Below are 22,164 nucleotides of genomic sequence, written 5' to 3'. Positions count from 1 at the left end.
AAGGCTAATTGCCATTTGGAAAGTAGGATATATATATATATGTATATGTATATATACACACACACATAAATATATATATGTATATATGTATATATAAATATATATCTTTATGTATAATTTTATCCACTGAAATCTCTGCAGTCTTCCTAATTTTTCTGGTGTGTAAGCACAGCTGGACCTTTGGCAAAATGCTTGTTCACCTGGGGGCAGTCTGGTATCTCAGCTCCTGGTTGATCAGAGGAGCTGCAAAATCCTTCCTGGACAGAGATGCTTGGGAATCTTACCCCAGAAATATGTAGTGCTGATTTTCTGAAGTCATAGCATCACTACAAAATTTTGCCAAAGTTATCCTAGTGCCTTTACCAAAACTCATTAGTGAAGAAAAGCAATAAAGCAGCCTATTCCCAAATACATATGTGATGGTCTTCCAGCAGAGCTTCCATTTGCAGCAGTCTGCAAATATTTTTTTTTTATCCCATCAGCACACATGGTCCTAGCTCAGAGCAAGTGTTGACATTATCAGTCCCTCCCCAGCTCAGGAATTGTTTATTATATTTGAAATTTTATTTGACTCCTTGTGAATTAGAAATTTTGCTACAGAACTTTTCACTCGGTCTACATTTTTTTCCTTTTCTTTGCCATCCTTCTTCCCCTGCTGCATTTTCTTCGTTGCCAAACTGGATTCTCACAAGGTGGTGTTCATCCCTCTCACCCGAGGACTGTATTGGGTTAGGTTGGGCACCTGCCAGCACTGGAGATAGCTGGGTTAGTCCCAAGCAATCCATTGCAATTTGCATACTGATGAAGGTGGGGCACTGTCTCTCATTTAATATTGGGAAGTGAAATAATTATTTTCCCACCCAGTGACCCGACATGGCTTTATAATTAATTTTTGTAATTGGTGGAACACATGCTTTCTAATGGTACCAGTCAGCAGTCTGCCAGGACACAGTGATGTATTTACTACCAGATTGCTGCCTTTGACTAAATCAACAGTTCTACTCCTTGAGCACTGGATGATCCATGGCTCTGTGTCAGAGTAGAATTTAATTGACTTACAGGGTTTACTCAGAAGTTGTTGGCTAGCCTTGTAAACACCACTTCTCTGAAAAATCATTTGTAGTAGCTGGCAAGCTCGGTATAAATTTTGTGTGAAATATTTTTTTAATGTTTGCAGGTGTTTATTTGCCTCCCTCCCAGGGGAAAATCATGTTCTTGTAGTGTTTGTGAAGCAGGGTTGTTTCTGCTGTGGGGCACTGTTATGTACAGGAAGGACTGTTGATGGAGTTAAGTGTGTGTAAGTATGTATATATTTGTATTTTACATTTTCATCTCTGCCAAGCAGAGATGCTTCTGGTGCCAAGAGCTGCTGAGGGGTCACCAGTAACTCCTCAGGGCAATGTTTAGCTCAGCTCTGGGCATAAAATAGCTGAGCAGAGTGTGGTCATGCTTGAGATGGGCATGAGAAATTAGCACTGATTTGTAGGATAAAGACTGCTTATCCAACAGTTCAAATCTGATAGGGATGAAAAGTTGATTTCCTCAGGTGGTTACCAGGTTTTCTGCTTTGTTGGGAGCTTCTGTTCAAAACTGTTCTTATTTCTAGCATTCATTATCTTTCCCAACAGGGAAACCACTTTGTATTTAGCGAAAGGGTGAGGCAGAATCACCTTTGATGAAATGTTGGTTCAAAGCCATTTCATTACAAATCAGTGCAAGTTCCAGCAGCACTTCGGCATTTTGCTTGCAAATGTCAGCAGACAGCCTGAGTGATGTGCACAAACCTCTGCAATCAAGCTACAAAAGTGCTTAATTAAGAAAATACATCTGTGCAGGTGAGGACCTTGTGTGGTGGAAGTAAATGAAGATGATAAAGCTGGGTCTCCTGGCACAGATGGTATTTTACAATGTGAAAAACCATCTTTTGGAGACTGGGCCACATGTGCTAGGTCACACATCTGTGGTGGCTAGAGATGTCCCATCATGTGCACAAACCTCTGCAATCAAGCTACAAAAGTGCTTAATTAAGAAAATACATCTGTGCAGGTGAGGACCTTGTGTGGTGGAAGTAAATGAAGATGATAAAGCTGGGTCTCCTGGCACAGATGGTATTTTACAATGTGAAAAACCATCTTTTGGAGACTGAGCCCACATGTGCTAGGTCACACGTCTGTGGTGGCTAGAGATGTCCCATTCCAGGCCACCAGGTCCATGGGAAGATGAAGGGAGTGTGTCCTGGGGTGACAATTTGTCCCCATCAACGGGTCAGGCCAGTCTGCAGGGTGGGGATTGGTGCAGGTTGAATTTAGGGGATGTTTTTTGTTTTGCTATTGTCCCAGTGAGCTGATGGGGTTTACATCATCTTGAGTCCTGTGGGAAGCTGTGTGGGTCTGGTTTTGTGCCCAACCAGCCCTGTCTAAATTCTGAGGCGTATTTGAGCATCCTGCACAGACATCAAGAGACGACAGTTCCTGAACTGGGTTGTGGTGGAGGGAGGCTTCAATCAAAGGGCTTGGTTTGTGTTTTTGCATCTCCCAGATGCTGTGCTGAAAACACCTTCCTGCTCTGTCCACACTGAGGTCTCTCTCACACGGATGTACCTGAGTGAGCCTTGGGAAAGGCCCTGCAGACAAGACTGGGAGAGCTGTAATTAATGCCCTGCTGGAGCAGTCCTGAGTCATTCCCTGCTCCCTCCTGCTCCAAGCAGGGAAGGGATGAGAGGGCATTGCCCCCAGGCAATGGGGGCTTGCCATGAGAAAGAAGGGTTGATGTGCTTCCCTTCAGTGTGATCCTCTCTCTTGCTGTCCCTGTGTTGGCTGCCCTGGCCAGAGCTGGAGTAGCACACCCTGTTTGCTGAGCTGCTGTCCCTGCCTGCCCTGCACCTTGGCTTTGTGTGTGCCTGCACAAACATCTGACACATCACAAACAGCAGCAGGAATGGGCCAGACAGAGCCAGGATTGCTGCTTCACCCCCCTGTGACAATTTGGGTCTCAATGCACACCAGACTGCCACCAAAGGGAAGGGGAAAAAGCTGAGAGCTTAAATACTGGCCAAAGACACACAATGACCATGAGGAAATGTACTGACTGGTGAACTGACTGTGGGAAAAATTGCTGCTATTTCAGATTTCAAGGTGTGAGGAAATTCTTACTTTACCTAGTGCTAATTTGTAAATTGCAACCACATGAGTGTGGCTGTTGCAATTCAGGAATGGCATATACAACACTCTTGATGGATGCTGTGCATTTCATTTCAACCACATAACCTGCCTTGGGCTGGTTTTTAAAACATCCCCTTTGAGTTGAAATTTTTTCTGGAGGTCTCTTTAATTTTGGGTGGCCTGCATGGATTGTAGCAACCCAGCACAGTAGGGATGAGTAAGAGGAGAGACAGTGCTATTTCTGAATTTCCTTGTCTTTGAAGACTGAGGTTAGATACTTTGTTCTTCTGGCTGAAGTGGAAGCCTATGGTTTAATTTTTCTTGAATATGTGTATGTATTTCAAGTCTGTGCTTTCCCATAAGTGGTTTCCTGGTCTTTTAGAGTTTTCATTTCTTAAAAAACAAAAACAAAAACAAAAAAATCCCAAAAGGTGGAAGCAGCATCTTTAGGCACCAGTTGCTTTTGAAATCTCACTGAAGAAGAGCTGTGGTGCTGCATAACATGGGAACCTCATCTCAGTTGTTGTTTTCTGGTTTTTTTAAGTTTTTTTTTTTTAAAAAAAAAAAAAAAAAAAAAAAAAAAAAGTGGAAGCAGCATCTTTAGGCTCCAGTTGCTTTTGAAATCTCACTGAAGAAGAGCTGTGGTGCTGCATAACATGGGAACCTCATCTCAGTTGTATGTTCAGGGCAGCTTTTGCTGCAGCAAAGTGCTCTGTTCCAGTGGTCTGGCAGAAACCCAACAATACTGGGTATTTTACTGTCATGTAAATATCAAACACAAACAGTTTTTGTGCAGGGGGGCCTCAGTAATGCCATCACTCCAAACCTTGCTTTTTTGGAGAATGCTTGGCCCAGACAAGAAGACTTTACCAAACAGATGGAGCCCACCTTCTGTTGAGACAAGGCTCTGCTGTGGGTGCTTTGGGAGCAGCTGCAAAGTGCTTGTTGGAAAACTGGAGCAGTTTTCCTATAGACTAATGCAAAAATGTAAAAAATGGACATGTGAAGTGTCTGCAGCAAGAGGGTGCAGAGGGTGAGATGTCTGTGTGTGTCTGGTGGTCTGGGCAGAAATGCTTGGAGGTGAGTCCTGTTTTCATGTTTTTCTGAGGTGTTTCAATTCTCTTCCACGTTCTTGCTCTTTACCCCATCCCTCTCCTAAAAAGACACAGAAATTCAAGACCATCTCACCAGCAGCATCTGCTTGATTATTGCCTGGGCATCTGTGTCACCCTTGAGAAACCTTATTCTGAGATGAACATGTTTGTATAAACTCTCACAGCTTCAGACCTACTGTCTGCTGCTGCCAGACAATCTCAGCCATTCTGCATCTGTCCTTGCCTTGTGTCAGGAGAGCTCCTTTGGAATGAAATGAAATTGAAGGGGGTTTGTTTCATTTAGTGTGACAGCTCCTAAATGGGAAATTTCCTTTTACCTTTCATTTCTTTTAACAGTGCATAGTTATGGTCCTGCTCATCTGGCAACTTCAGCTAAGGCTGCCCAGGACTTGCTGCATCTCAGAGTGGGGAAGTTGAAGTTTTTGTGATTTAATTTCAGGAAAGATAAACCTGTTGGTTTGCAGCCCCCAACCTCTTGGAAATGTCTTAATTGCCAAGATTTAAGGAAAGATCTGTGGGAAGAAGTTTCTTACAGAAAGGGATTTTGTTTATCATTTTGCTGCAGTTACATGGCCTTTGATTCTTTTCTATTAAGGAATTAAACTGAATAAAATTTAGTTTTATTTCCTTGGCATTTCCTCTGCAACAGTTCATTTATTATGTATAAATGCAGTGTTATGTATTCCAGGTAATTTATATAATTACTGTGCCATTAAGTGTGTCTAGTTAGAATCAACAAAATTAGAAAAGGTGAAATTTCAGTGTCTGCAGTAGTGGTTGCCTGGTTATATCCTGGATGGGATTCCCATGTGAGATCCTTCCTCTCTCTCTTTTTTTTTTTTTTTTTGTGTGTGTGAACCTTTAACACCAGCATGAGTTGCATTAACACTAAATGATTAAACAGGAAAACTATTTCATTGGAATGACATATATGTAAAACATGACTTCTTTAGTGATGTTATTAGAATATTTAATGTTTTCATTTCTTGGCCTCTGGGAATTTAGCTATGCAGCTTTAACATTGCACTCCAAAGGAAACAGGGAATGGTTTCCCCCTTGTTAATTCACAGAGCTGCTTGCCATGGGGTGTTACTGAGGGCCAAAATTCAATGTCTGAGACTGTGCCAGTAATTAAATATACATGAACTGTTGGAGCAACAGAGATTTAAGGCAAAAATCCACCCAAAACAAAACCCAGCCCTCTAAAAGTAAGAACACTGGATGGGATATGTCTTCATGCTTCAGGATATAAATCAATATTAAGTTTGGATTTGGGAAGAAGAAGGTTTTTCTGAAGCACATCAGGAGGAACTGCTCCACCCTGTGTTCTGAGCCTCCCCTGCTCCAGCCAGGATGCTCTCCCTGCCAGCAGAGAGGTTTAGCATGAAACATCAGAGCATCAAAGGTTTTTAAAAGAGAAGGGATATATGAAAAAGGGATTCCTCCTTCATTTCCCCACTGTTTCTGGAGCTGTTTGGTCAATTGTTGGAACCAAATAATCTTTCAGGTCTGCTCCAGCCCAGGCCTTTCTGTGATTCTGTAATTGGTATCCATCTGTGTTCAGGCCATGGTTTCCACCTAACCAAAAATACATAATTAAGGACTGCAGGAGTGCTGGGGGGTGCCTGTTCCTTAGTGGGAAGCTCTGCTGAACGGTTTAGAAAATAATAATCTGAAATATTTAAAATATCTTTGTCTTTATGGGTTTTATGTGGCCATCAGTCATCATACTGCTGTGCTTCTGCATGAAATCACTGCACTGGGAACATTTCTCAGTGTTTTCAGCCAAGGACTATCAGGCAGCCCATGGATGTCCTGAATTCTCCCACACTTCCATATCAGCAGTTGTCCAAGACTAGATGGCTCTTCCTCAGTTTATAAAGATTGGAAGCATTGTCAAGCCAGGCTTTCCTGGGGTTTAAACATGCTTTTTGACTGTGCTTTCTTTGGAGTTTTTAGTTGCATTAGATTATAAAAACTTGGTGGATGAAAGTGGATTGAATTCCAGCTGGCACAAAAAAAAAGGGCAAACCAAGAGCTGTAATTTTTTTTTCTTTCATCCAGGATCTTCCCCAGGTATTGTTCTTGGTTTTAGAAAACAGTATTTTCCTGCAGGGGTTAGAATTGGTTCATTCAGCCCTTAGGCCTTTCTTTGCTCCATAGTGGTTTTTATCAGTTCCAGTCTGAGAGCAGAGTGCCCTTTTCCTTGTGAGAAAATGTGAAGCTGTAGAGGGAGGGGAAGGAAGAAAAAGAGCAGCAATGTTATTTCCTCTCTGAAGTCATCACCCACAGAGCTGGCACCAATGGCATTTTAATAGATGAGGTGCTCTCCATCCAATATTGTGATAGAAATTCATTGTGTGGAGGATCAGGGAAGTTGGGAAATAAAAAACACAAAAAAGAAACAAGGAAATACTGATTTGAGCTGGGAAGAAGGGAAAGGGCAAAATGTAATAAATGGAATAGTTAAATATTCAGTGATTTAATGGGGTCCTGTCAACCTTGTCTAAGAACTCTTGGATCCTAATAAAAGCATTCAGAAATGTTGGGTATAAACCAGCTGCTCTTCATAAAGCTCCTGTCCAGCCAAATTGTAGTCAAGGCTTTTTTAGATGTTTGCTTGATTGAGCATTCAGTTTTTCTATTTGTTTTTAGAAAAGGGTTTTACTGATATGGGATTGATCTCAGGGAATGAGGGTGACACATCAGTTTTGGGGCAACAATTTGTTTTTCTATGTGGGTGCTTTGCTTCTGTGGAGAATAATAGATCAGACTTCAACACCTGAGCAATTGCCTGAGTTTATTATTTAGCTGTGCTGGTTTCTGCGTGTGAAATCTCCATTTTCCCACAGATTCAGCTTGTGGAGGCAGCGTTGGGGAAAGAAATTACTTCAGAGCTTCGAAGAAACAAAAAGTGCAACTTTAACAAATTTCATCTTGGCCAAAAGCATCTAATACCAAGAATATTATAAATGCTTTCTGTTGGAATTGCTCCCTCTGGGCTGCTAATCTGGGAGCAATTCAGGCGTTTGCTTCTGACCTTACCCCCTTCCTGGAGATCCAAGCACTTTGCTCATGAGAGGGCAGGACGGGGGAAGGAGGGGCTGGCAGAGCTGTTGTTTTCCAAAGGAAATGAAGTCATGTCACTTTTGGTTGGAATTACAGCCTCTGCAATGTCTTCAGAAAAGGTGACGCTCCTCAGAAAGGAAAAACAGCTGACGGGAGGTCCTTGAGGGTGCCTTGAATGTTTGCATGCTTCCTTCTCTGCCAGCAGTGCAGGCTGGCTGGAGCTTTATGTGATTGGTAGTTGGTAATTTTATCACTTCATCTGTCTCTTTTCTGATGGATGGCAAATTGGGATTAATTCACCAAGGTTACACCTGCAGGAGCAGGACACAGAGCTGTGAAATGCCCAGAGCCATGGGAAAGGTGGCTCTTAGTGTCCCTACAAACTGGGGTGTGTGATGTGGTCCCACTTCACCTTATCTTGCATCATCTGCATTTTCACATTGTTCTTTGTGAGGATCATGGTCCTGGCAGAGAGGCACTCAGGCTGCACACCCAGGCACCTGCATGGGCCTGTTGGGTGGGTTCCACCTGCAGGGCCCTGTTTTTGCACTGTTTTAAGTCGTGAGAGGGTTTAAAAACCTTTCAGCCTCGGCAGCGATGTGCAAGCAGTGCTGGAGCCAAGACTGGCCTCCTGCAAATGGCAGCTTTGGGAGCTCTCAGGAGTTTTTGGTACCTGCAGCAGGTCCTTGCTTCTGCTGCAGCACAATTCTCCTTGGGACTGTTCTGGAGGCTGGGACTCACTGGGGAGAGCTTTTGTTCTGCTGGAGATAACCACACTGCTGTTCCCCCAGCCTATTGAAGTGATCTTCTGCCTTTTGTTGTTATTTTCTCCTTTTTCTTCCCCCATATGGAAAGTTTCAGTGCTAGTGGAGCAAGGCTTTATGTACTTGTTTTTTGGAATGAATAGAAACTTCCAGTATTCTTATCCTGAGCTCACAGCAGCCAGGCAGCAGCTCCTGGAAGGGGCTGAGTGTGTGATGGTGCATCTGGGATGTTGGAGTTTGGTTGTTTGGGTCTGTTAGTCCTCAATTTGCTCCACATCCACCAGGCTTCATTTGCATTTTCAATGAGCCCTTGGCCTTTTGATGCGAAGTCTTTGCACACCCCGTGACCTGTGCAGGGGGCACCTCCTACAGCTCATCCCTTGTGAAGGCTCAGGAAAGGTTAACAGAACTGTTTATCCACTTTTTGCTCAATTTTTTACTTCTTCCTGCCTTTCCTGTTCTTACTCACCCACTCAGCCTATGGGGGAGAAAAAAACACAACAGGTTTCCTTGCAATATTGGTTTGAATGTTCTGGAAAACAGGAATCATGAGTCATTGGTCCTAAATTAACATTTGTGTGCAAGGCTGGAATGACATGCAAGAGATGGGTCACCTCTGCAGACAGGAAGAGAGTGGTGACATGCTCACAACTCTCAAGGCTACAGTTCAGCTCTTCCGTTTATAAAATCCTCGTTGGGGAGGCTGGTAAACACCTCTGTGTACATTAGTCTCACTCTTGAGTCCAGGGTTTCAGCCTGGGAACAGCTTTTAAAAACAAACACCCCCCTTCTGTGGCTCTTCCACTTTAAAGTTTCTTTACATGTCCTTGGAGCTTGCAGAGATCAGCAGTTTCTGGAGGAATTTCTTCAGCCAGGTTTCTTTTGCAAAGCGTAAACACAAGCCACGGCGTTGAGATGGATTTCTGGATTTTGAGTCTTGAGGGTCTGGTTCTGAGCTACTTGCTGGCAGTAGGAAAAATGGGTTTCTCTGCATCTCCTAGGGAATTCTTATCAGTTGAAAGATACTGGGGTTTATTATTTGTTTCTTTTCCCCCCCTCCCTTCTTCCTTTCCACTGTTGCTAGACTCGGCCCTCCTGTTGTAGCTGGACCATCATCTCTTCCTCTCCAGCCACCTGGACTGGAGCACACTGGGGCTGAGTGCTCCTTTAATTCTCTCTTTGGCAAAACCATCTGTGTAAATGTCCTCATCTGCACACGCTGTGGAGCCAGAAGAGATTATTCCAGCCAGCCTTAATTGCCTCCCATGACGAGGAGGTCTGTGAGAGTGCCCTACTGATTTCTGAAGGGATATTTTGGCCAGGCAAGGTCTCTCTCACTAATTCAGTCCTTGCTTTGCTTAGGTACTGTGTACTATTTTTAGGCACTGCTAGCTTTGGCTTTCTTTTTTCTTTTTGACAGAACAAAAATAGAACAATATTTATGCATCATTTGGGTCCATCTTGAGGTGTGTTGTTGTTGGTTTTTGTGGTGTTTGGTTTTTTGCTTGTTGCTTTTTGTTATTTTTTTTTGTAGCGTTTGATCTTTGTCGTTTTGGTAATCAGCATTAAGCTGAAGGGTGCTGATTTTATCAGGTCTTGGAGTTGTAATTGGTTGCTATTGTTTAAGAAGCCAAGAAAAGTCCCAGAACCTACCTAGGTTAAAAACAGATATCCTAAGTCAGGATAAAATTCTCCTTCACTGAAATGTGGTTTAGAGAAAGACTTTACCACTACAGTGCCTTTCGAGAGCTTGACCTTGGATTATTAATCTTAAAAATATGCAGTGCAGTTGAGGTTTTTCTTTTCTAGAGAGGGAAGAAATGCCATGGTTCTCAAAAGACCTCCCTAGAATTAAAGGAAACAAAACCAAAACCCAGAGTGGATGATAAATGGAAAACAGGCTAATCTAGGAGTTACAAGAATTTCTTGCCATGAGAATCAGCTTTATTTTGTTAATTTGCCTTTTTCCCTCCCTTGCTGTCCCATTATTCTTACTGCAATTTGCTATCTGTCAATGTACACCCGCTAATAAGTGCTTTAATTCTGTGTGAGAAGCTGCAGCCTTGGAAGTTGAAATGCTCCATATTTAGTCTCTGCTCGTGTGCCTTATACCCAGATTTCATCCAGGCTGCTCGCCTTGGGTGGGCTGAGCAGTTGGGACAGTCCAGTTTCTGCTCTCTGAGAAAATACTGCTGAGGTGCCAATTTCACATTGCTGCCACATAAACCTGTGGGGTTGGGTCAGGCTGGATCCCTCTGGACAAAGAGCTCTGCCCAGCCTCCAGCAGTGACCAGCCCCAGGAGCAGACAGGTCACTTGCTCAGGCCATTCAAGGGACAGCAAAATGCCACTTGGGATGCTGGAGCTGGGTGTGAGGGTTCAGCTGGATTACAGCTGAAGCTGCCTCGGCTGCTCTGAGCTGGTGGAGGGGCTGGGTGTGCCACATGCAGGGGAGAGTTCTGCATCCAAAATGCAGCTTGTGGTGGGTGGTTTCAGCCATCCAAGGAAAACCAGACAGCTCTTGGTCAGACCAGGGTTGCCTGTTTTCTGCCCTCCCTGCTTTGTCTCTGGACTCTGGGCCATTGCTGCACGCTGTTGGCAGCACAAACCTGCTTTCATCTGTTACTGTTCCTGGTTTGGTAATCTGCTCTTCCTAAATACACTTTCTATAATTGTATTTTTGCTCCCCAGCTCTGTTGAAACTGGAGGGGTAAGACGGGGCTGCCTGCACTGCTGGGCACAGGGTGGTGGTGAGCATTCATGGTGTGGGATATCTGTGTCAAACAGGGGGTTAATGGAGAAAAGGAGCTGAAAGCACTATGAGCAGACTGGCAGGAGGAGGGTGATCAGCAGAAAAAACAAAAGGTTTGAAGGCAGGGCATGAAGTGGAGGAGAGCTGGCTGCCATGGCATGGCTGTGCATTTGGGAGAAGGAAGATGCTGTGTTCCTAATCCACCTTGGGAGTGTGGTGTGGGGCTGGGAGGCCTTGGAGGGGCCAAGGAGGAGCGTGTGGGCCACCTTGGCAGGGGTGTGAGCAGGGTCTGCAATCCCCAAAAACCTGCCAGCCAATTGGGCTTTGAGATGTCCTTCCTGAGGCTGACAAGGAGAGAGGTTTGAGCAGTATTGTTCTGGGTTTTAATTAAAAAAGACCTATGTTTCTGTAATTTTTTTTTTTTTTCAGGGGGGTCGGTATTTGTTCAAGCTCTTGCTGTTGGTGAAAATTGGAGGTGACTTATTTCTAGGGCATTTACTCTTCTACTGGCCAGAGCTAAGGCAGGAAGCAGGGCTTGTCACAGCATTTGCCACTGGCAGTTCCCAGATTTTATCCTGTTAAACTGCACATCATTTCCAGTTACCTTTTACAAAAGGATGAGGAAATTTCTGTGTATTTGTCAAGGAGTTTTATTCTCCAGTTTCTCTTTCTCTGTTTTGAGGACTATTTAGCAGGACTGAGGTTCTGTGGAAAAATGTGCTGGGTTTTTAGTAACTTACAAAGCTCAAATAGTGGGACACCAGAATTGTGTGGGACACCAGGGGTGGCTTGATGCTCTTGCCTTTGTGTAAGGATGTCATGGGAACATGACACTTGGCTATGAGAAGGTTCCCTATTAACAGGGAAGAGTTAATTTCTAATGAAGGGGAAAACCCCAAGGGAAAAGGAAGAGAATTCCTATAGCAGAACAAGTGGTAGAATTTCAGCTCCAGCAGAAAACAGGCAACCAATAGAGAGGTAAAGAGGAGAGGTTAAAGCATTGCAGCTGCAATTGGAAAAAGCTATGTTTGCTGGGGAGTCTTAGGTTAGAAGATGCCCTAAAAAAAAAAAAAAAAGAGAAACAGAAAAAGGAAACCTCAAAAAATGTTTTTTTTCTTCCCATCTATCTTGTGCCTGATCCCGGTTTGATTTCTGTATGCACCTGCAACCCCAGTTCAGGCTGAGAAAGATCTGAGTAGGCAAAGGTCTGCTGGAATGGAAACATTAAGAAATTAGATTTTTTTTTTTATTATACAGAATTATTTGGAAGATTGGTTTAAGTTTTTTTACCAAATGTGCAAATGCAGTTCTGTATGTATATGAGGTGTTGTACATCTATATTAACTGTTTCCACTATATTATTTCCTTTTGGTAATGCTCAAGACCTTGTTAAAATGGGGTTTATTGCAGTGCTTGTTCACACATCTATAGTAAAAGGGCATGTGTATAATCATCCATTTCAAAATGAAGCATCAAATGGCAGTTTCACATTGGAGTGTAACAGAATCTATGTTTGAAGGCTTTTCTGTGGTTTATTGGGTTTTTTTCCCCCTCTACTTAGAGCCCTGTGCAGCCCCTGCCTTTGTTCTGGCTTGCTCACTCATTACTGTTTGCATCTCCAGCTTATAACAAAACAGAGAAATGCTGTGGTCATTCCTCTCTGAAACCTTTAATGAGCTTATCAGGAAAGACCTATAAATATCTATCTTGTACTTCTCTTGTAGAGGGAGATGCTTCCTCAGGCCATGAATAATTATGTTGGCCCACCTAAGCTAATTACAGACTGTCTCACTATTCAAAACACCCTCTGGGTAGCATTGTTAGGACTCTCTTTCCAGGTTAATGGCCTCTCTGTAGCCTGAATGTTACTTTGGCCTTTACTATCCAGATAAAAAATGCACTGTATGGGACCTTTTGCCACGCCAATTTGAGATTTTTTTTCTGCTAAAAGCATCATCTTTCCCCCTCCTTGGATGGTGAATCAGAGGGACAGGGCAGAGCTTGTCTGAATCAGGTTCCTTGGAGTCCATCCCTCAGCTCAGCAGTGCAGCTGTAAATGCTTCTGTGAGAGTCTGCTGAGTGGCAAGGTGGAAGACAGCAAGTCCAAAGTGTCCCTGGTAAATCTGATTGTTTGTGCTTCTGCCATGATTACCTTTCAAATCTGTTCAGTGTTGTCTAGCAAACTTAACTCACCCGCTTATCTTCAGGAAAACAAATGTACCAGTTATTGCCTACTAGAAAGTGTGAGCTGAGCTGTGTGTTTTGTTTTTTTTTCTTTCCAGTGGGCTTGCTGTGATTTTGTTTTGACAGATTGAGCTGTGTTTCACTTTGCTTTCATTTTTCACCCTGTCAGAAGAATTTTCAGTGCATTTTTTTTTTCCCTTCCCCAGCCTCTTGCTGTCTGCATGGATCAGTGCACTGAGGCAGTGACTCCCTCTCCTCTGCATTGCTGCTTTGCAGCTTCTCGTGCCACAGAGGCCTGAGCTGAACCTTCCCCACGGGAAGCTTGGGTCAAACCTTGGCCATCTCAGTGGGCAGCATCTTCTGCCGTGGGCAGGAGAGCTGGTGGGGGCAGGTGAGCCTCCAAGGGGGAATGTCTTAGGCAGCCTGCAAGTTTTCTTTATTTTTCGCTTGACTTGTGCTGTGTTTCCCCTGACCCACCCCGAGGAGCAGCGTGCCCTGGGCTGGACCAGCTCCTCTGCTTGGGGTCAGCTGTGCCCAGTGCCTGTGTCCCTGTGTGGGGAGGATGTAGGGCTGTTGCTGCTCCCAGCTGCACTGGGGGGTTTGCTGAAGTTGTGTGTGAGGGTTTAGGGGTTCAGCTTCCACTGCTGCCCTCAGCTGAGGGACTCCCCTTCATGAGCCCCTCAGCAGTCACCGTGGTATTCTCAGGAAGCTGCATGCCCATGAAGTGCTGCCATGTTAGAAGAAAGCTGCAATAATAATAAATGTGCAATAAATAAAAAATGTGCATAAAGAAATGTGATGTGCAATAACCAGAATAATTAGAAAATGAGAGGGTTCACACCAAACTCACTTGAATACTGCCAGACCTAAACTGAGCTGGTGCTGAGAAGTTTAGGGGTGAGTGAGTGACTGAGCAGCACTGATTGAAGCCAGGGGAAGCTGAAGTTGGGTTTAAGTGTGCCATCTTCATGACAGCATCTCTGTAGCAGAGCCCTGCAGGATGGACTGTGATCAATCTCTTGGTGATGCTGCAGTCCCTGCCCTGGGGACCGTCTGCTCCAAGGGGAGCAGCTCAGGAACAAGAGCTGCTGCCAGCACTGCAGCATGTGTGCTGCTGGAAAATGATGTGCCAGATCCCTCCTGCACTCGGGGCAGCCTGGGTGCCATAACCACATCAGACACATCTTGGTTTGTGATTTTTATGAGCAAAGTCCTTGTGTTTGTGCAAGGCGTGCACATGGAGCTTTCCCTCCCCACATTCCAGGTCCCTGCCATGCTCCCCACAGCAGCAGGTGTGGCTGGCTCCTGTGGGTCCCTGCTGGGGCTGCAGTGACACATTGCTCCCATGGCTCTCACTGCCTTGGGATGTGTTCTCCAGGGACCAGATACTGCTGCTCTGCCTGCAGGGAGCTGAAGTGATTGTGATCATGTATCAAATTCTTAAGTACTTTTTTCTTTTTTCTCTTCTGAGCTTGGGTTTCTTTTTTTGGCTGCAGTTTCCCTTGTTTTATTGGCTGTATGTGCCACTCTTGCCTGCTTAATACTTCATTTCTTGAGAAGTTCAGTCGCAATGCAGTGATCAGCAGGTCTGGCTTTTTTGTGAATTCTTCCAAATTCTCCCTCAGTGTCTAGCAGTGTACTTAGGAGGAGCAGAGATTTATTTGCATAGCTGGTCAAGCAGAGGTTAGTGTGAAATAAAATACATGCATGTGCTTCTCTCGGCCTCCCCCAGTGCGAGGTCAAGGCTGGCTTATTTTTTCTGAGTCCTCCCATTGTCAGAACCTCTCAGGGATCTGGGCTCTGGTCCACTTGCTGTCAGTAGTAGTTTACTTTGCTTCTCAGTAAATTGTCCAAGTTTGCAAACCTCCCCCAAGGCTATCGTATGACAGCATCCCTCACGTGATGGGTCTGGTAGCAGGAAAAAAAATCTATACTTTCTTGTAGTCCAGACATACAGCCCTTTCAATTATGTACGAGTGAAGTGCTCAAAGGATGCAAAACCCTTGAAGTTGGCTCAGGTGTCTCTTCTCCCCTCATTCTCCACCCTCCCTGGTGCTTTATCATAGTGGTGGGGTGAATTTGCCATTCACTGGGTGAACCAGAGGGAGAGAATGATCTGGAGAAAGCCAGTTAGGGCTATTCCAAGTTAACATTTCTGGCTGTGCTGGTCCTTGAGGCACAGCCTGTCTGGTGGAGTACTCCTTGGGGAAGTACTGCCATGCACTTGTCCTCCTCTGGGATTCTTCCTGAAGCAATTACTGCTGCTGTTCCTTGAGACAGAACTGTGGAATGGGAGGACACACGTTCTGACAACCTCTGGCCTTTCTTCATGGACAAAATGAAGCCCTGAAGCAAGGCAGTTCAGTGCCTAAGTGATACAGAGCTCTCTGTGGGCCAGGTCAGGTTTTGCCTCAAGTCCTGACCCTGCAGTGAGCCCAGGCAATTCCCCTCTCAGATATCCCCAAAACTTGGACCCAGTGTGTTGCTTACACCTGGATCTGCTGCATGAGGTGCTTTGGGCAGGGGCTGAGGACAGGCTGAAGGGAGCAACTCGCCTTCTAGAAGGTCTGTCCCTTCCAAAGGTGGATGGTTATTGGCATGTGCCACTCCTGCCCTTTCTGGTCCTCTCCTGCCTCCATGAGAAGTAACCAGAACTGTCCTCAGGCACTGGGGTGATGCTGGAGAAGGGACTTGCCAACTACATGCAAGGGCCAGTGTTCACAGTCAATGTGTCCACAGCTTTCCAGTCCCAAATCTCTCTGAGTCATTGTTTGAGAGATTTGCTACTGGAATTCCCTTTCCTGAAGGCTGGAGAGGGATCAGAGATGAAAGGAAGGTAGTGATAACAGTGGAAAATGGTTTTTCCACTCCTTCCCCTTGAATGTAGAATGCTTCATTCTGCCTGGAGTTTAGCTACAGGTTACATTTAAAATGTTTGTTGAAGCTGGAAGTGGTTAGACTGGTAGCTTAAAATAAATAAAGGCAGTGACTTGAGACAGTGAGATAGAAGACAGTGGCAGCAGGGCTGTAACTGATTTATTTATTGCAGCCTTGAGAGCAAGAAATATTACAGAGGACAAAATTCCTGTAATGTTTATATAAGGCTGTAAGAAATTGATTACAGCTCAGGTATGTTTTGTTGCATGCTGCTGGGAGGAATCATAAAAGTGATGCAACAAAGTTTTGAACATCATGTTATTGCTTTTCTGCTCAAAAGCCCCATTTGCCACAATGAAAACCTTTCATTTGTTCTTTTTGCTAATTCCATCTGTGTTGGCTTCCAGCTTCTGTGAGTTGCTGCTTGCAGGATTCAGCTCTTTCAGGCTGCAGTCCTCTGGGGGTGAATTGTTTCTTCTATTCTCAGCCATTTAAAACAAACAAACAAAAAACTCAGGATTTTGCAGAAGTGTTTCCCCACAGATGTGTTTGCTTTTAGTTATTATTTGTAACTTGTATTATTTGTCCTCTTCTGTCATACTAAGAACTTTGAAAGAGCTTTCCTAATGTTCTCCCCAGTTTATCCTACCTAATCCCATTTTCCCACTGAACCATGCAGGACTTGATGCCCCAGCACATGGTGCCCAGCAGCAGCTCTGGGAGAGGGCAGCTTTCCTGCAGCCTTCTGCCCTGGTGGCACCAAGCCCTTCACTTGCATCCTTGTCCTGGAGGATGTTGGGGGTCCTCAGCAGTGGCTTGAACCCCTGGCCACCCCCTTCATGCAGCTTCAGAGAGAGTATAAGCAATAGATCTTGTCAAGAGTCATTTGGGTGTTGGCATTTATGATGCTCTACGGCCAGAAATTCATCTCTCCTCTCCCTGTCCTTCCACTTGCCCAAGGCAGTGTGTAATAAATCTCTGCCTCTCAGCATCCATAAGCCTCCACTGGTAAATGAAGTTACTTTCACCTGTTTACATTCTGATATTCTTTCAGGGAATGTGCATTAAATTGTTTTTCAGGTGGATCTTCTCTAAATAAATGGCATCTTGTTTCGCTTCAGGAGCTGCAAGGAGCAGTGGAATGAAAGCCATAAAAATAAAATAGATGCACTGCTGGTGTCCAGCAAGACTAGAGACTAAAGCTGACAATAAAAGAGACACAGGAGTGCTGTCTTGCTGCCTGCCACCTCACAGGGTCCGTGGTCTCTGCAGGCCTGGTGGAAGGTGTGGTGGAGCAGGCTGGGCTGCTCATGGTGATGCTGAGTGATTTGGGGCAGGGATTTCCTAGCAGTTACCCTGGATTTGAGTTCATCCCTGAACACAGTGCCTTACCCTCGCTTTTGTTGATAACTTGGAGCTGACTGTAGATGCTGGTTTGGCCTTGGCTTGCCAGAGGTTGGTGTGCAGAACAGACAAGGTGGTTTGAGGTTATGGAGCCCACGGTGTTTGGCAGTGCTTTTGAGATGAGGGAGGTGAGTGGGGGCTGAGTGTGCTGACAGACTGTTCCAGCACAGGTAAAACGGGTTTGATCCAAACTTGTTAGCTAATAGCTGAGTTCATGTGTTGCTGCAGCTGTTCTGAGCACACCTCTGCTCATGTCCTCATGTGACTTCAAGGAGAAAAGTCTGGTAAGCTGGACACAGGATTGCTGAGCTGCACAAAAGCAGCTGTAAAATTGTTAACCTGCTAATTTTAAGTCATTGCATTTCTCTGTAACTGGCATCAATGAAAGCAGCACTTGCCACTTATCTCCTGACATATGCCTATGATTGAGCAGCAGAGAGAGGGATTTAAATTGTCATTTCTAGCTTCACTGAGGATCTGACACTCTCTGAGCAATCATCCCACCAGATCTCAGAAGATGGAAGTGCAAATCCCACTCAGTCTGTTTGAACCAAGAAGGAAAGTCAATGGAAGCACATCTGAAATAGCTGCAACCACGAGGAGAGGATTAAATAATACAGCCCTCAGACAAAAGGATTCAGTTGTGTTTATTTTGACATTAGGAGAATGGGGTTGAATGGGAACGTGTGTGGCATTGTTTTTAGCATGTCTGGCACTTTGAGGTGTAGTTTTGTGTGAAAATCAGGTGCAGTCTCTGGTTGTAGAATGTTAAATATGGTGATACTTTATTGGAAACTTCTCAAACCATAGAGGTGGTACTTTTGGGAGGACTGAAATGTTCACAAATGGTTATCTATGAAGCTGGATTTAATTTCAATACTAGAAAAAGTGCCTTGACATTTTTTATTATTGTTATTGCTTTTATTATTATTTTACTGTTAAGTGCTGAGTATCTTTGGGCCTTCACTGACTAGAGGGAACTGTAAGAGATTCAGTACATCTGATACTTCCTATGAACAAGATCCAAGCATGGATTTGAGTGCCTGGCTTCTCTAGTAAGGATCTTGATTCATGTAATGTAAACTTAGAACAACAAAATTAGATTCAGATGCTCCCTTCTTTTTTCTTTTCTTTTTTTTTTGTCCCTGTTGCAGTCCTAAGCCAAATGATTTACTGTGGAATATAGTTGAATTGCTTGTTTTATCTCACAAAACAAATACGCCTTTGTTGCTCTTTTGGACTGATGTTTTCCTTAGCTTGCAGTTGTGGCTTAGCTATACCCTTTCTTCCCTCTTGGACTTTTTAATTTTTCTCACACCATGCACAGAGCTCGAGTTTGGCCTTCTCTGCTGGCTGATGAAATTGTCTTTGCCATGCCATAGGAGCCTGCTGCCTAGGCAGTGGAGATACACTGATAAACCCTTTGCTTTTGTGTTAGAATTGGTGTTTTGTTTTGATACGGTGTGTATCATTTCCCATTTGAAACCGCTGTTATTGTATGCTTGGAAAAACCCTCTTACTTGGCATTGGCAAAGGAAGCAGAGCTTAAAAAGAAAGGGAAAAAAAAAAAACCACTTTAATTTAATAAGCAGTATTTCAGGGTTCCTTTTGTTACGTGCTACCTTTTGAACTCTGCACAGCAGCATGCAGATCTGATCCTCACCAGCGTCACGCGTTGGGCTGCACAAGTAAACACTTTAAATGGGAGGAAGCACCTGCGCATCGCTATTGTCTCTCTTCTCCCATTAGCAAAAGTCTCCAGCCAAACCCTGCAGGCAGTGGGAATCCACAGGCAGAGAGCAAAGCTGCCTGCCCTGGGCTGGAGCAGTGGGAGCACCTCGGGGACAGCTGGCCATGGAGGGGAGCGTGGGGCTGCGTGTGGACACCCGCGCACGGGTGGGGTACCGGGCACTCGCCCGGCGCCTCGGCAGTGTGGGATGCAGGGATCTCAGGGATCACAGGAGCCTGCAAGGTGGGTCTGGGCAAGGTGTGCTCTGCTTGGGACTGTTGTGGGGCTGGGGAGGCTGATGGACCTCGAGAGCCACAGTGCTCTCAACCTAACGCTCTGGAATTATCGCTGTCGTCCCACTCGTTTGTGTAACTGAGTGCTTGACTTGATTGCTTTCCCATGGAGTTTGTGTTTTTGCACCATTCCTTATTGAGGAGCTGGTGAAGTGTCTTATGGGCATAGATATAACCTGCAGCAAGTTTACAATACAAGGTTTAAAGCTAAAAAACTGGTTGAATAGAAGCCTGCTAAAGGCCAAAGTCTCTTTAATGTACCCAAGACAGGTTGGGAAATGACTTACCATGACCCAAAAGTATCTGCAAACGGAAGTGCTGGTATAAAACTTGTTTGGAGCTAGGAAACCAAAACATTAAAAAGTTCATTGATTTGAAGCTAAGTTTGGTTAAATTCAGCTTAGAAAATACTAGGATGGGTCTTCTGTTTCCATTGCTGCGTTAATGTTGTGGTTTGTGCCTACTGAGAAATATTGGGGAGGCATAGAAATCACAGGATAAAGTGATTAGTGTGATATAGGAAATCTTGTTAGAGTAGCATCACTTTGGGATTTTTAGATTTTCAGTCTCTGTAAGACATTTTATGGTGGTGTAGCACCTGGGGAGCTGGAACTACATCTCAATTTATTGAGTGTTCATTTATTGATGTTTGAGATGCCTTTGAAGAGTTGTTAGTAATTATTTTATTAATCCTTCTCACATCAGTTTCCATTTAGGAGAAATTGTCTTTGTGCCCTCTAGTGGAAAAACTATTTACTTGAAACCTTCTAAATTGAGTGAAATTTTTGCAAAGAAAGGTGGAATGTGTGAGAAAAGACACAGAGGAGCAGAACAAGGCTGGAGAGATGAAGGATTGCAAGAGGTGGACGTGCTCTGTGCTTCCTCTGCTTCAATCCTCCCAAAACTGTAATGGTGATGACATACACAGACTGTCAAATACAGAAGATATTATCCAATATTTACATCAGCTGGACTTGGTGAAATTATTCTAGGTATAATTATGAGGAAAGCTTCCTGTTGCACCAATGGGAGCTGAGCATTGCAGGGCAGGAGAATGGTCATGGTGGGAAGTCTGGAGATAAACCACAGAGGTGGGAAGCTCAGCAAATGAGGCTGGAGAGAGAATACTGAAGGAGCTGTATTTGGAAAAATAAGTCTGAGTGCAAACAACATATTTTCTGATGCATAAAAGATTTCTGAAAAAGGATGATCGTTAGCTCTCAGTTGCCGCTGGAGAAAAATACCTTGATTTGCCTGAAAAAAATATTCAAGGTGCAGATTGGAGAAGAGTTTCTTACTAGGAGGTAATGAAGCGAGAGCAAAAGAAATTGTGAATCTGCTTGATTGGAGGATTTGCAGAGCAGTTAAAGCAGTACCTCTTGCTGATGGTGTGATTTCTCCCCCTCTTTGCCCTCTGTGCATCCACCCACTACACAGGGTCTATTTCACTCATTACCCTTCCAAGCTGGACTTTTTATTTCTGTTGCTAGAGTTGGTTTCAGGGGCCAGGGGTCAAAACCAGTAGCAGTGTAGTAGGCTATTGCATGGCTTTGGGATATAAATTCTGCTCTCAGTGCAGTCATGAAAACTTCAAGCAGGGATGTAGATCACAAGAAGCTGCTGCTGTCCCATATATCTTCCCTCCTCTGTTTCATTCTGGAGCTGCTCATTTGGGATGCTGTGAGAGCAACAGATGTGAACGTGATGGAGTCCCCACGCCCCCTTCCATCACTGTCATCCTCCTTTTCCTTGTAGTGGACTGTCATTCTTGTTTATTTTGGTTTGAATTATAATTGCAAAGCCTCTTGCAGTGTTGTTTGTGTGCTGTGTGTCGTGAGTCACTGTTTGTGTTTGCTGCCGTCCACGCTGCCGATCCTCTCCCCCGTCTCACGCTCCCAGTATCCTGGAGCCTCTTCTATTCTGGGTCTTCAGCACTCCTGTGAGTGCAGGGAATAGCAAGCTGTCAGGGAAGATCCAGGATTAGCCATTTTTTTTATTTCTTTCTTTGTTTTACCTTTCTTCTTTCTGTCATTTTGTAAGGGTCCTTGTTCAAATCAAAAGATTCCTTAGAGATTCCTTCCCTGAGATCTCTGTGCTCAATTAGTCTCTTCTCGTATTTCTACCAGGCAGTGAGATCAATACTGCATTTTCTGGCTTGCAGATTTCAGGAAGGGGAAAAAAATCGTGTTAAAAAGACATTTTTTGAAGTTACTGAGATGCTCATGTGCAATTCCAACACCTGCCATCACAGTGGAGGTGTTTATCCCTTCACATGCTTTATCACCAGGGTGGAGACTTCAGTGTCCTGCTCAAGATCCTAAGTTTGGACCTATAGGGGCTGACCACACTGACCTCTGAGAGGGGCTGTGGGTGCTCTGGGTGGATGGGGAAAAGACTCTCCATGCCCTCATGGCCTTGGGTGATCCCTTGTGCTGCTTATTCTTGCTCCTGGTAAAATGCCATCATTGCAGCCAAGAAATTCCTTCAGCTCTATGCCTGGGAAATCTGAATGGTAATGGCTTGCAAGTCACTCTGTGGATTTATCAAGGAGAAACAGACAATTTATTTGTGTCAGTTTAATGGAGCTTCAGCTCACAGAGCTCTGTGTGGGAGAATTAACAGTGGGTCTCGAGTCTCTCTCAGGTTGTCCAGAAGCTCAGCAAATGTTTGATTGTGAATCTACTGTAAAATAGCTTCAGGATTCCTGTGCCTCAATTAGCAGCGTTGATAGAGAGCAGGCAGATTTTCAGGTAAAAAAATGTCCATTTTGACTCTTTAAGTGTTCTCAGGTGGCCCATGGAATGTAAATGTTTTACT

General features: G+C 44.4%; 1 protein-coding gene across 29 annotated transcripts in view; it reads left to right on the top strand.

The window, feature by feature from the left end:
- Positions 1-22,164, top strand: part of MAGI1 (membrane associated guanylate kinase, WW and PDZ domain containing 1) — a 335,573-nt gene that overhangs the window by 26,904 nt on the left and 286,505 nt on the right. Inside the window, exon 1 of one of the 29 annotated variants that reach the window (XM_039695345.1) lies at positions 19,071-19,297. The exons of the other annotated variants lie outside the window; for them this stretch is intronic. Coding sequence (XP_039551279.1) covers positions 19,180-19,297 — 118 coding nt within the window. The 5' untranslated portion in view covers positions 19,071-19,179. Of the gene's footprint in view, positions 1-19,070; positions 19,298-22,164 lie in introns of those variants that run through there. 29 annotated transcript variants of the gene reach the window in all.

This window comes from Passer montanus, unplaced genomic scaffold (assembly GCF_014805655.1).
Source record: "Passer montanus isolate IOZ18808 unplaced genomic scaffold, ASM1480565v1 scaffold9, whole genome shotgun sequence".
Lineage (NCBI taxonomy): Eukaryota > Metazoa > Chordata > Aves > Passeriformes > Passeridae > Passer > Passer montanus.
Note: the sequence above shows the minus strand (reverse complement) of the source record. Positions and strands in the feature narration are given on the sequence as shown.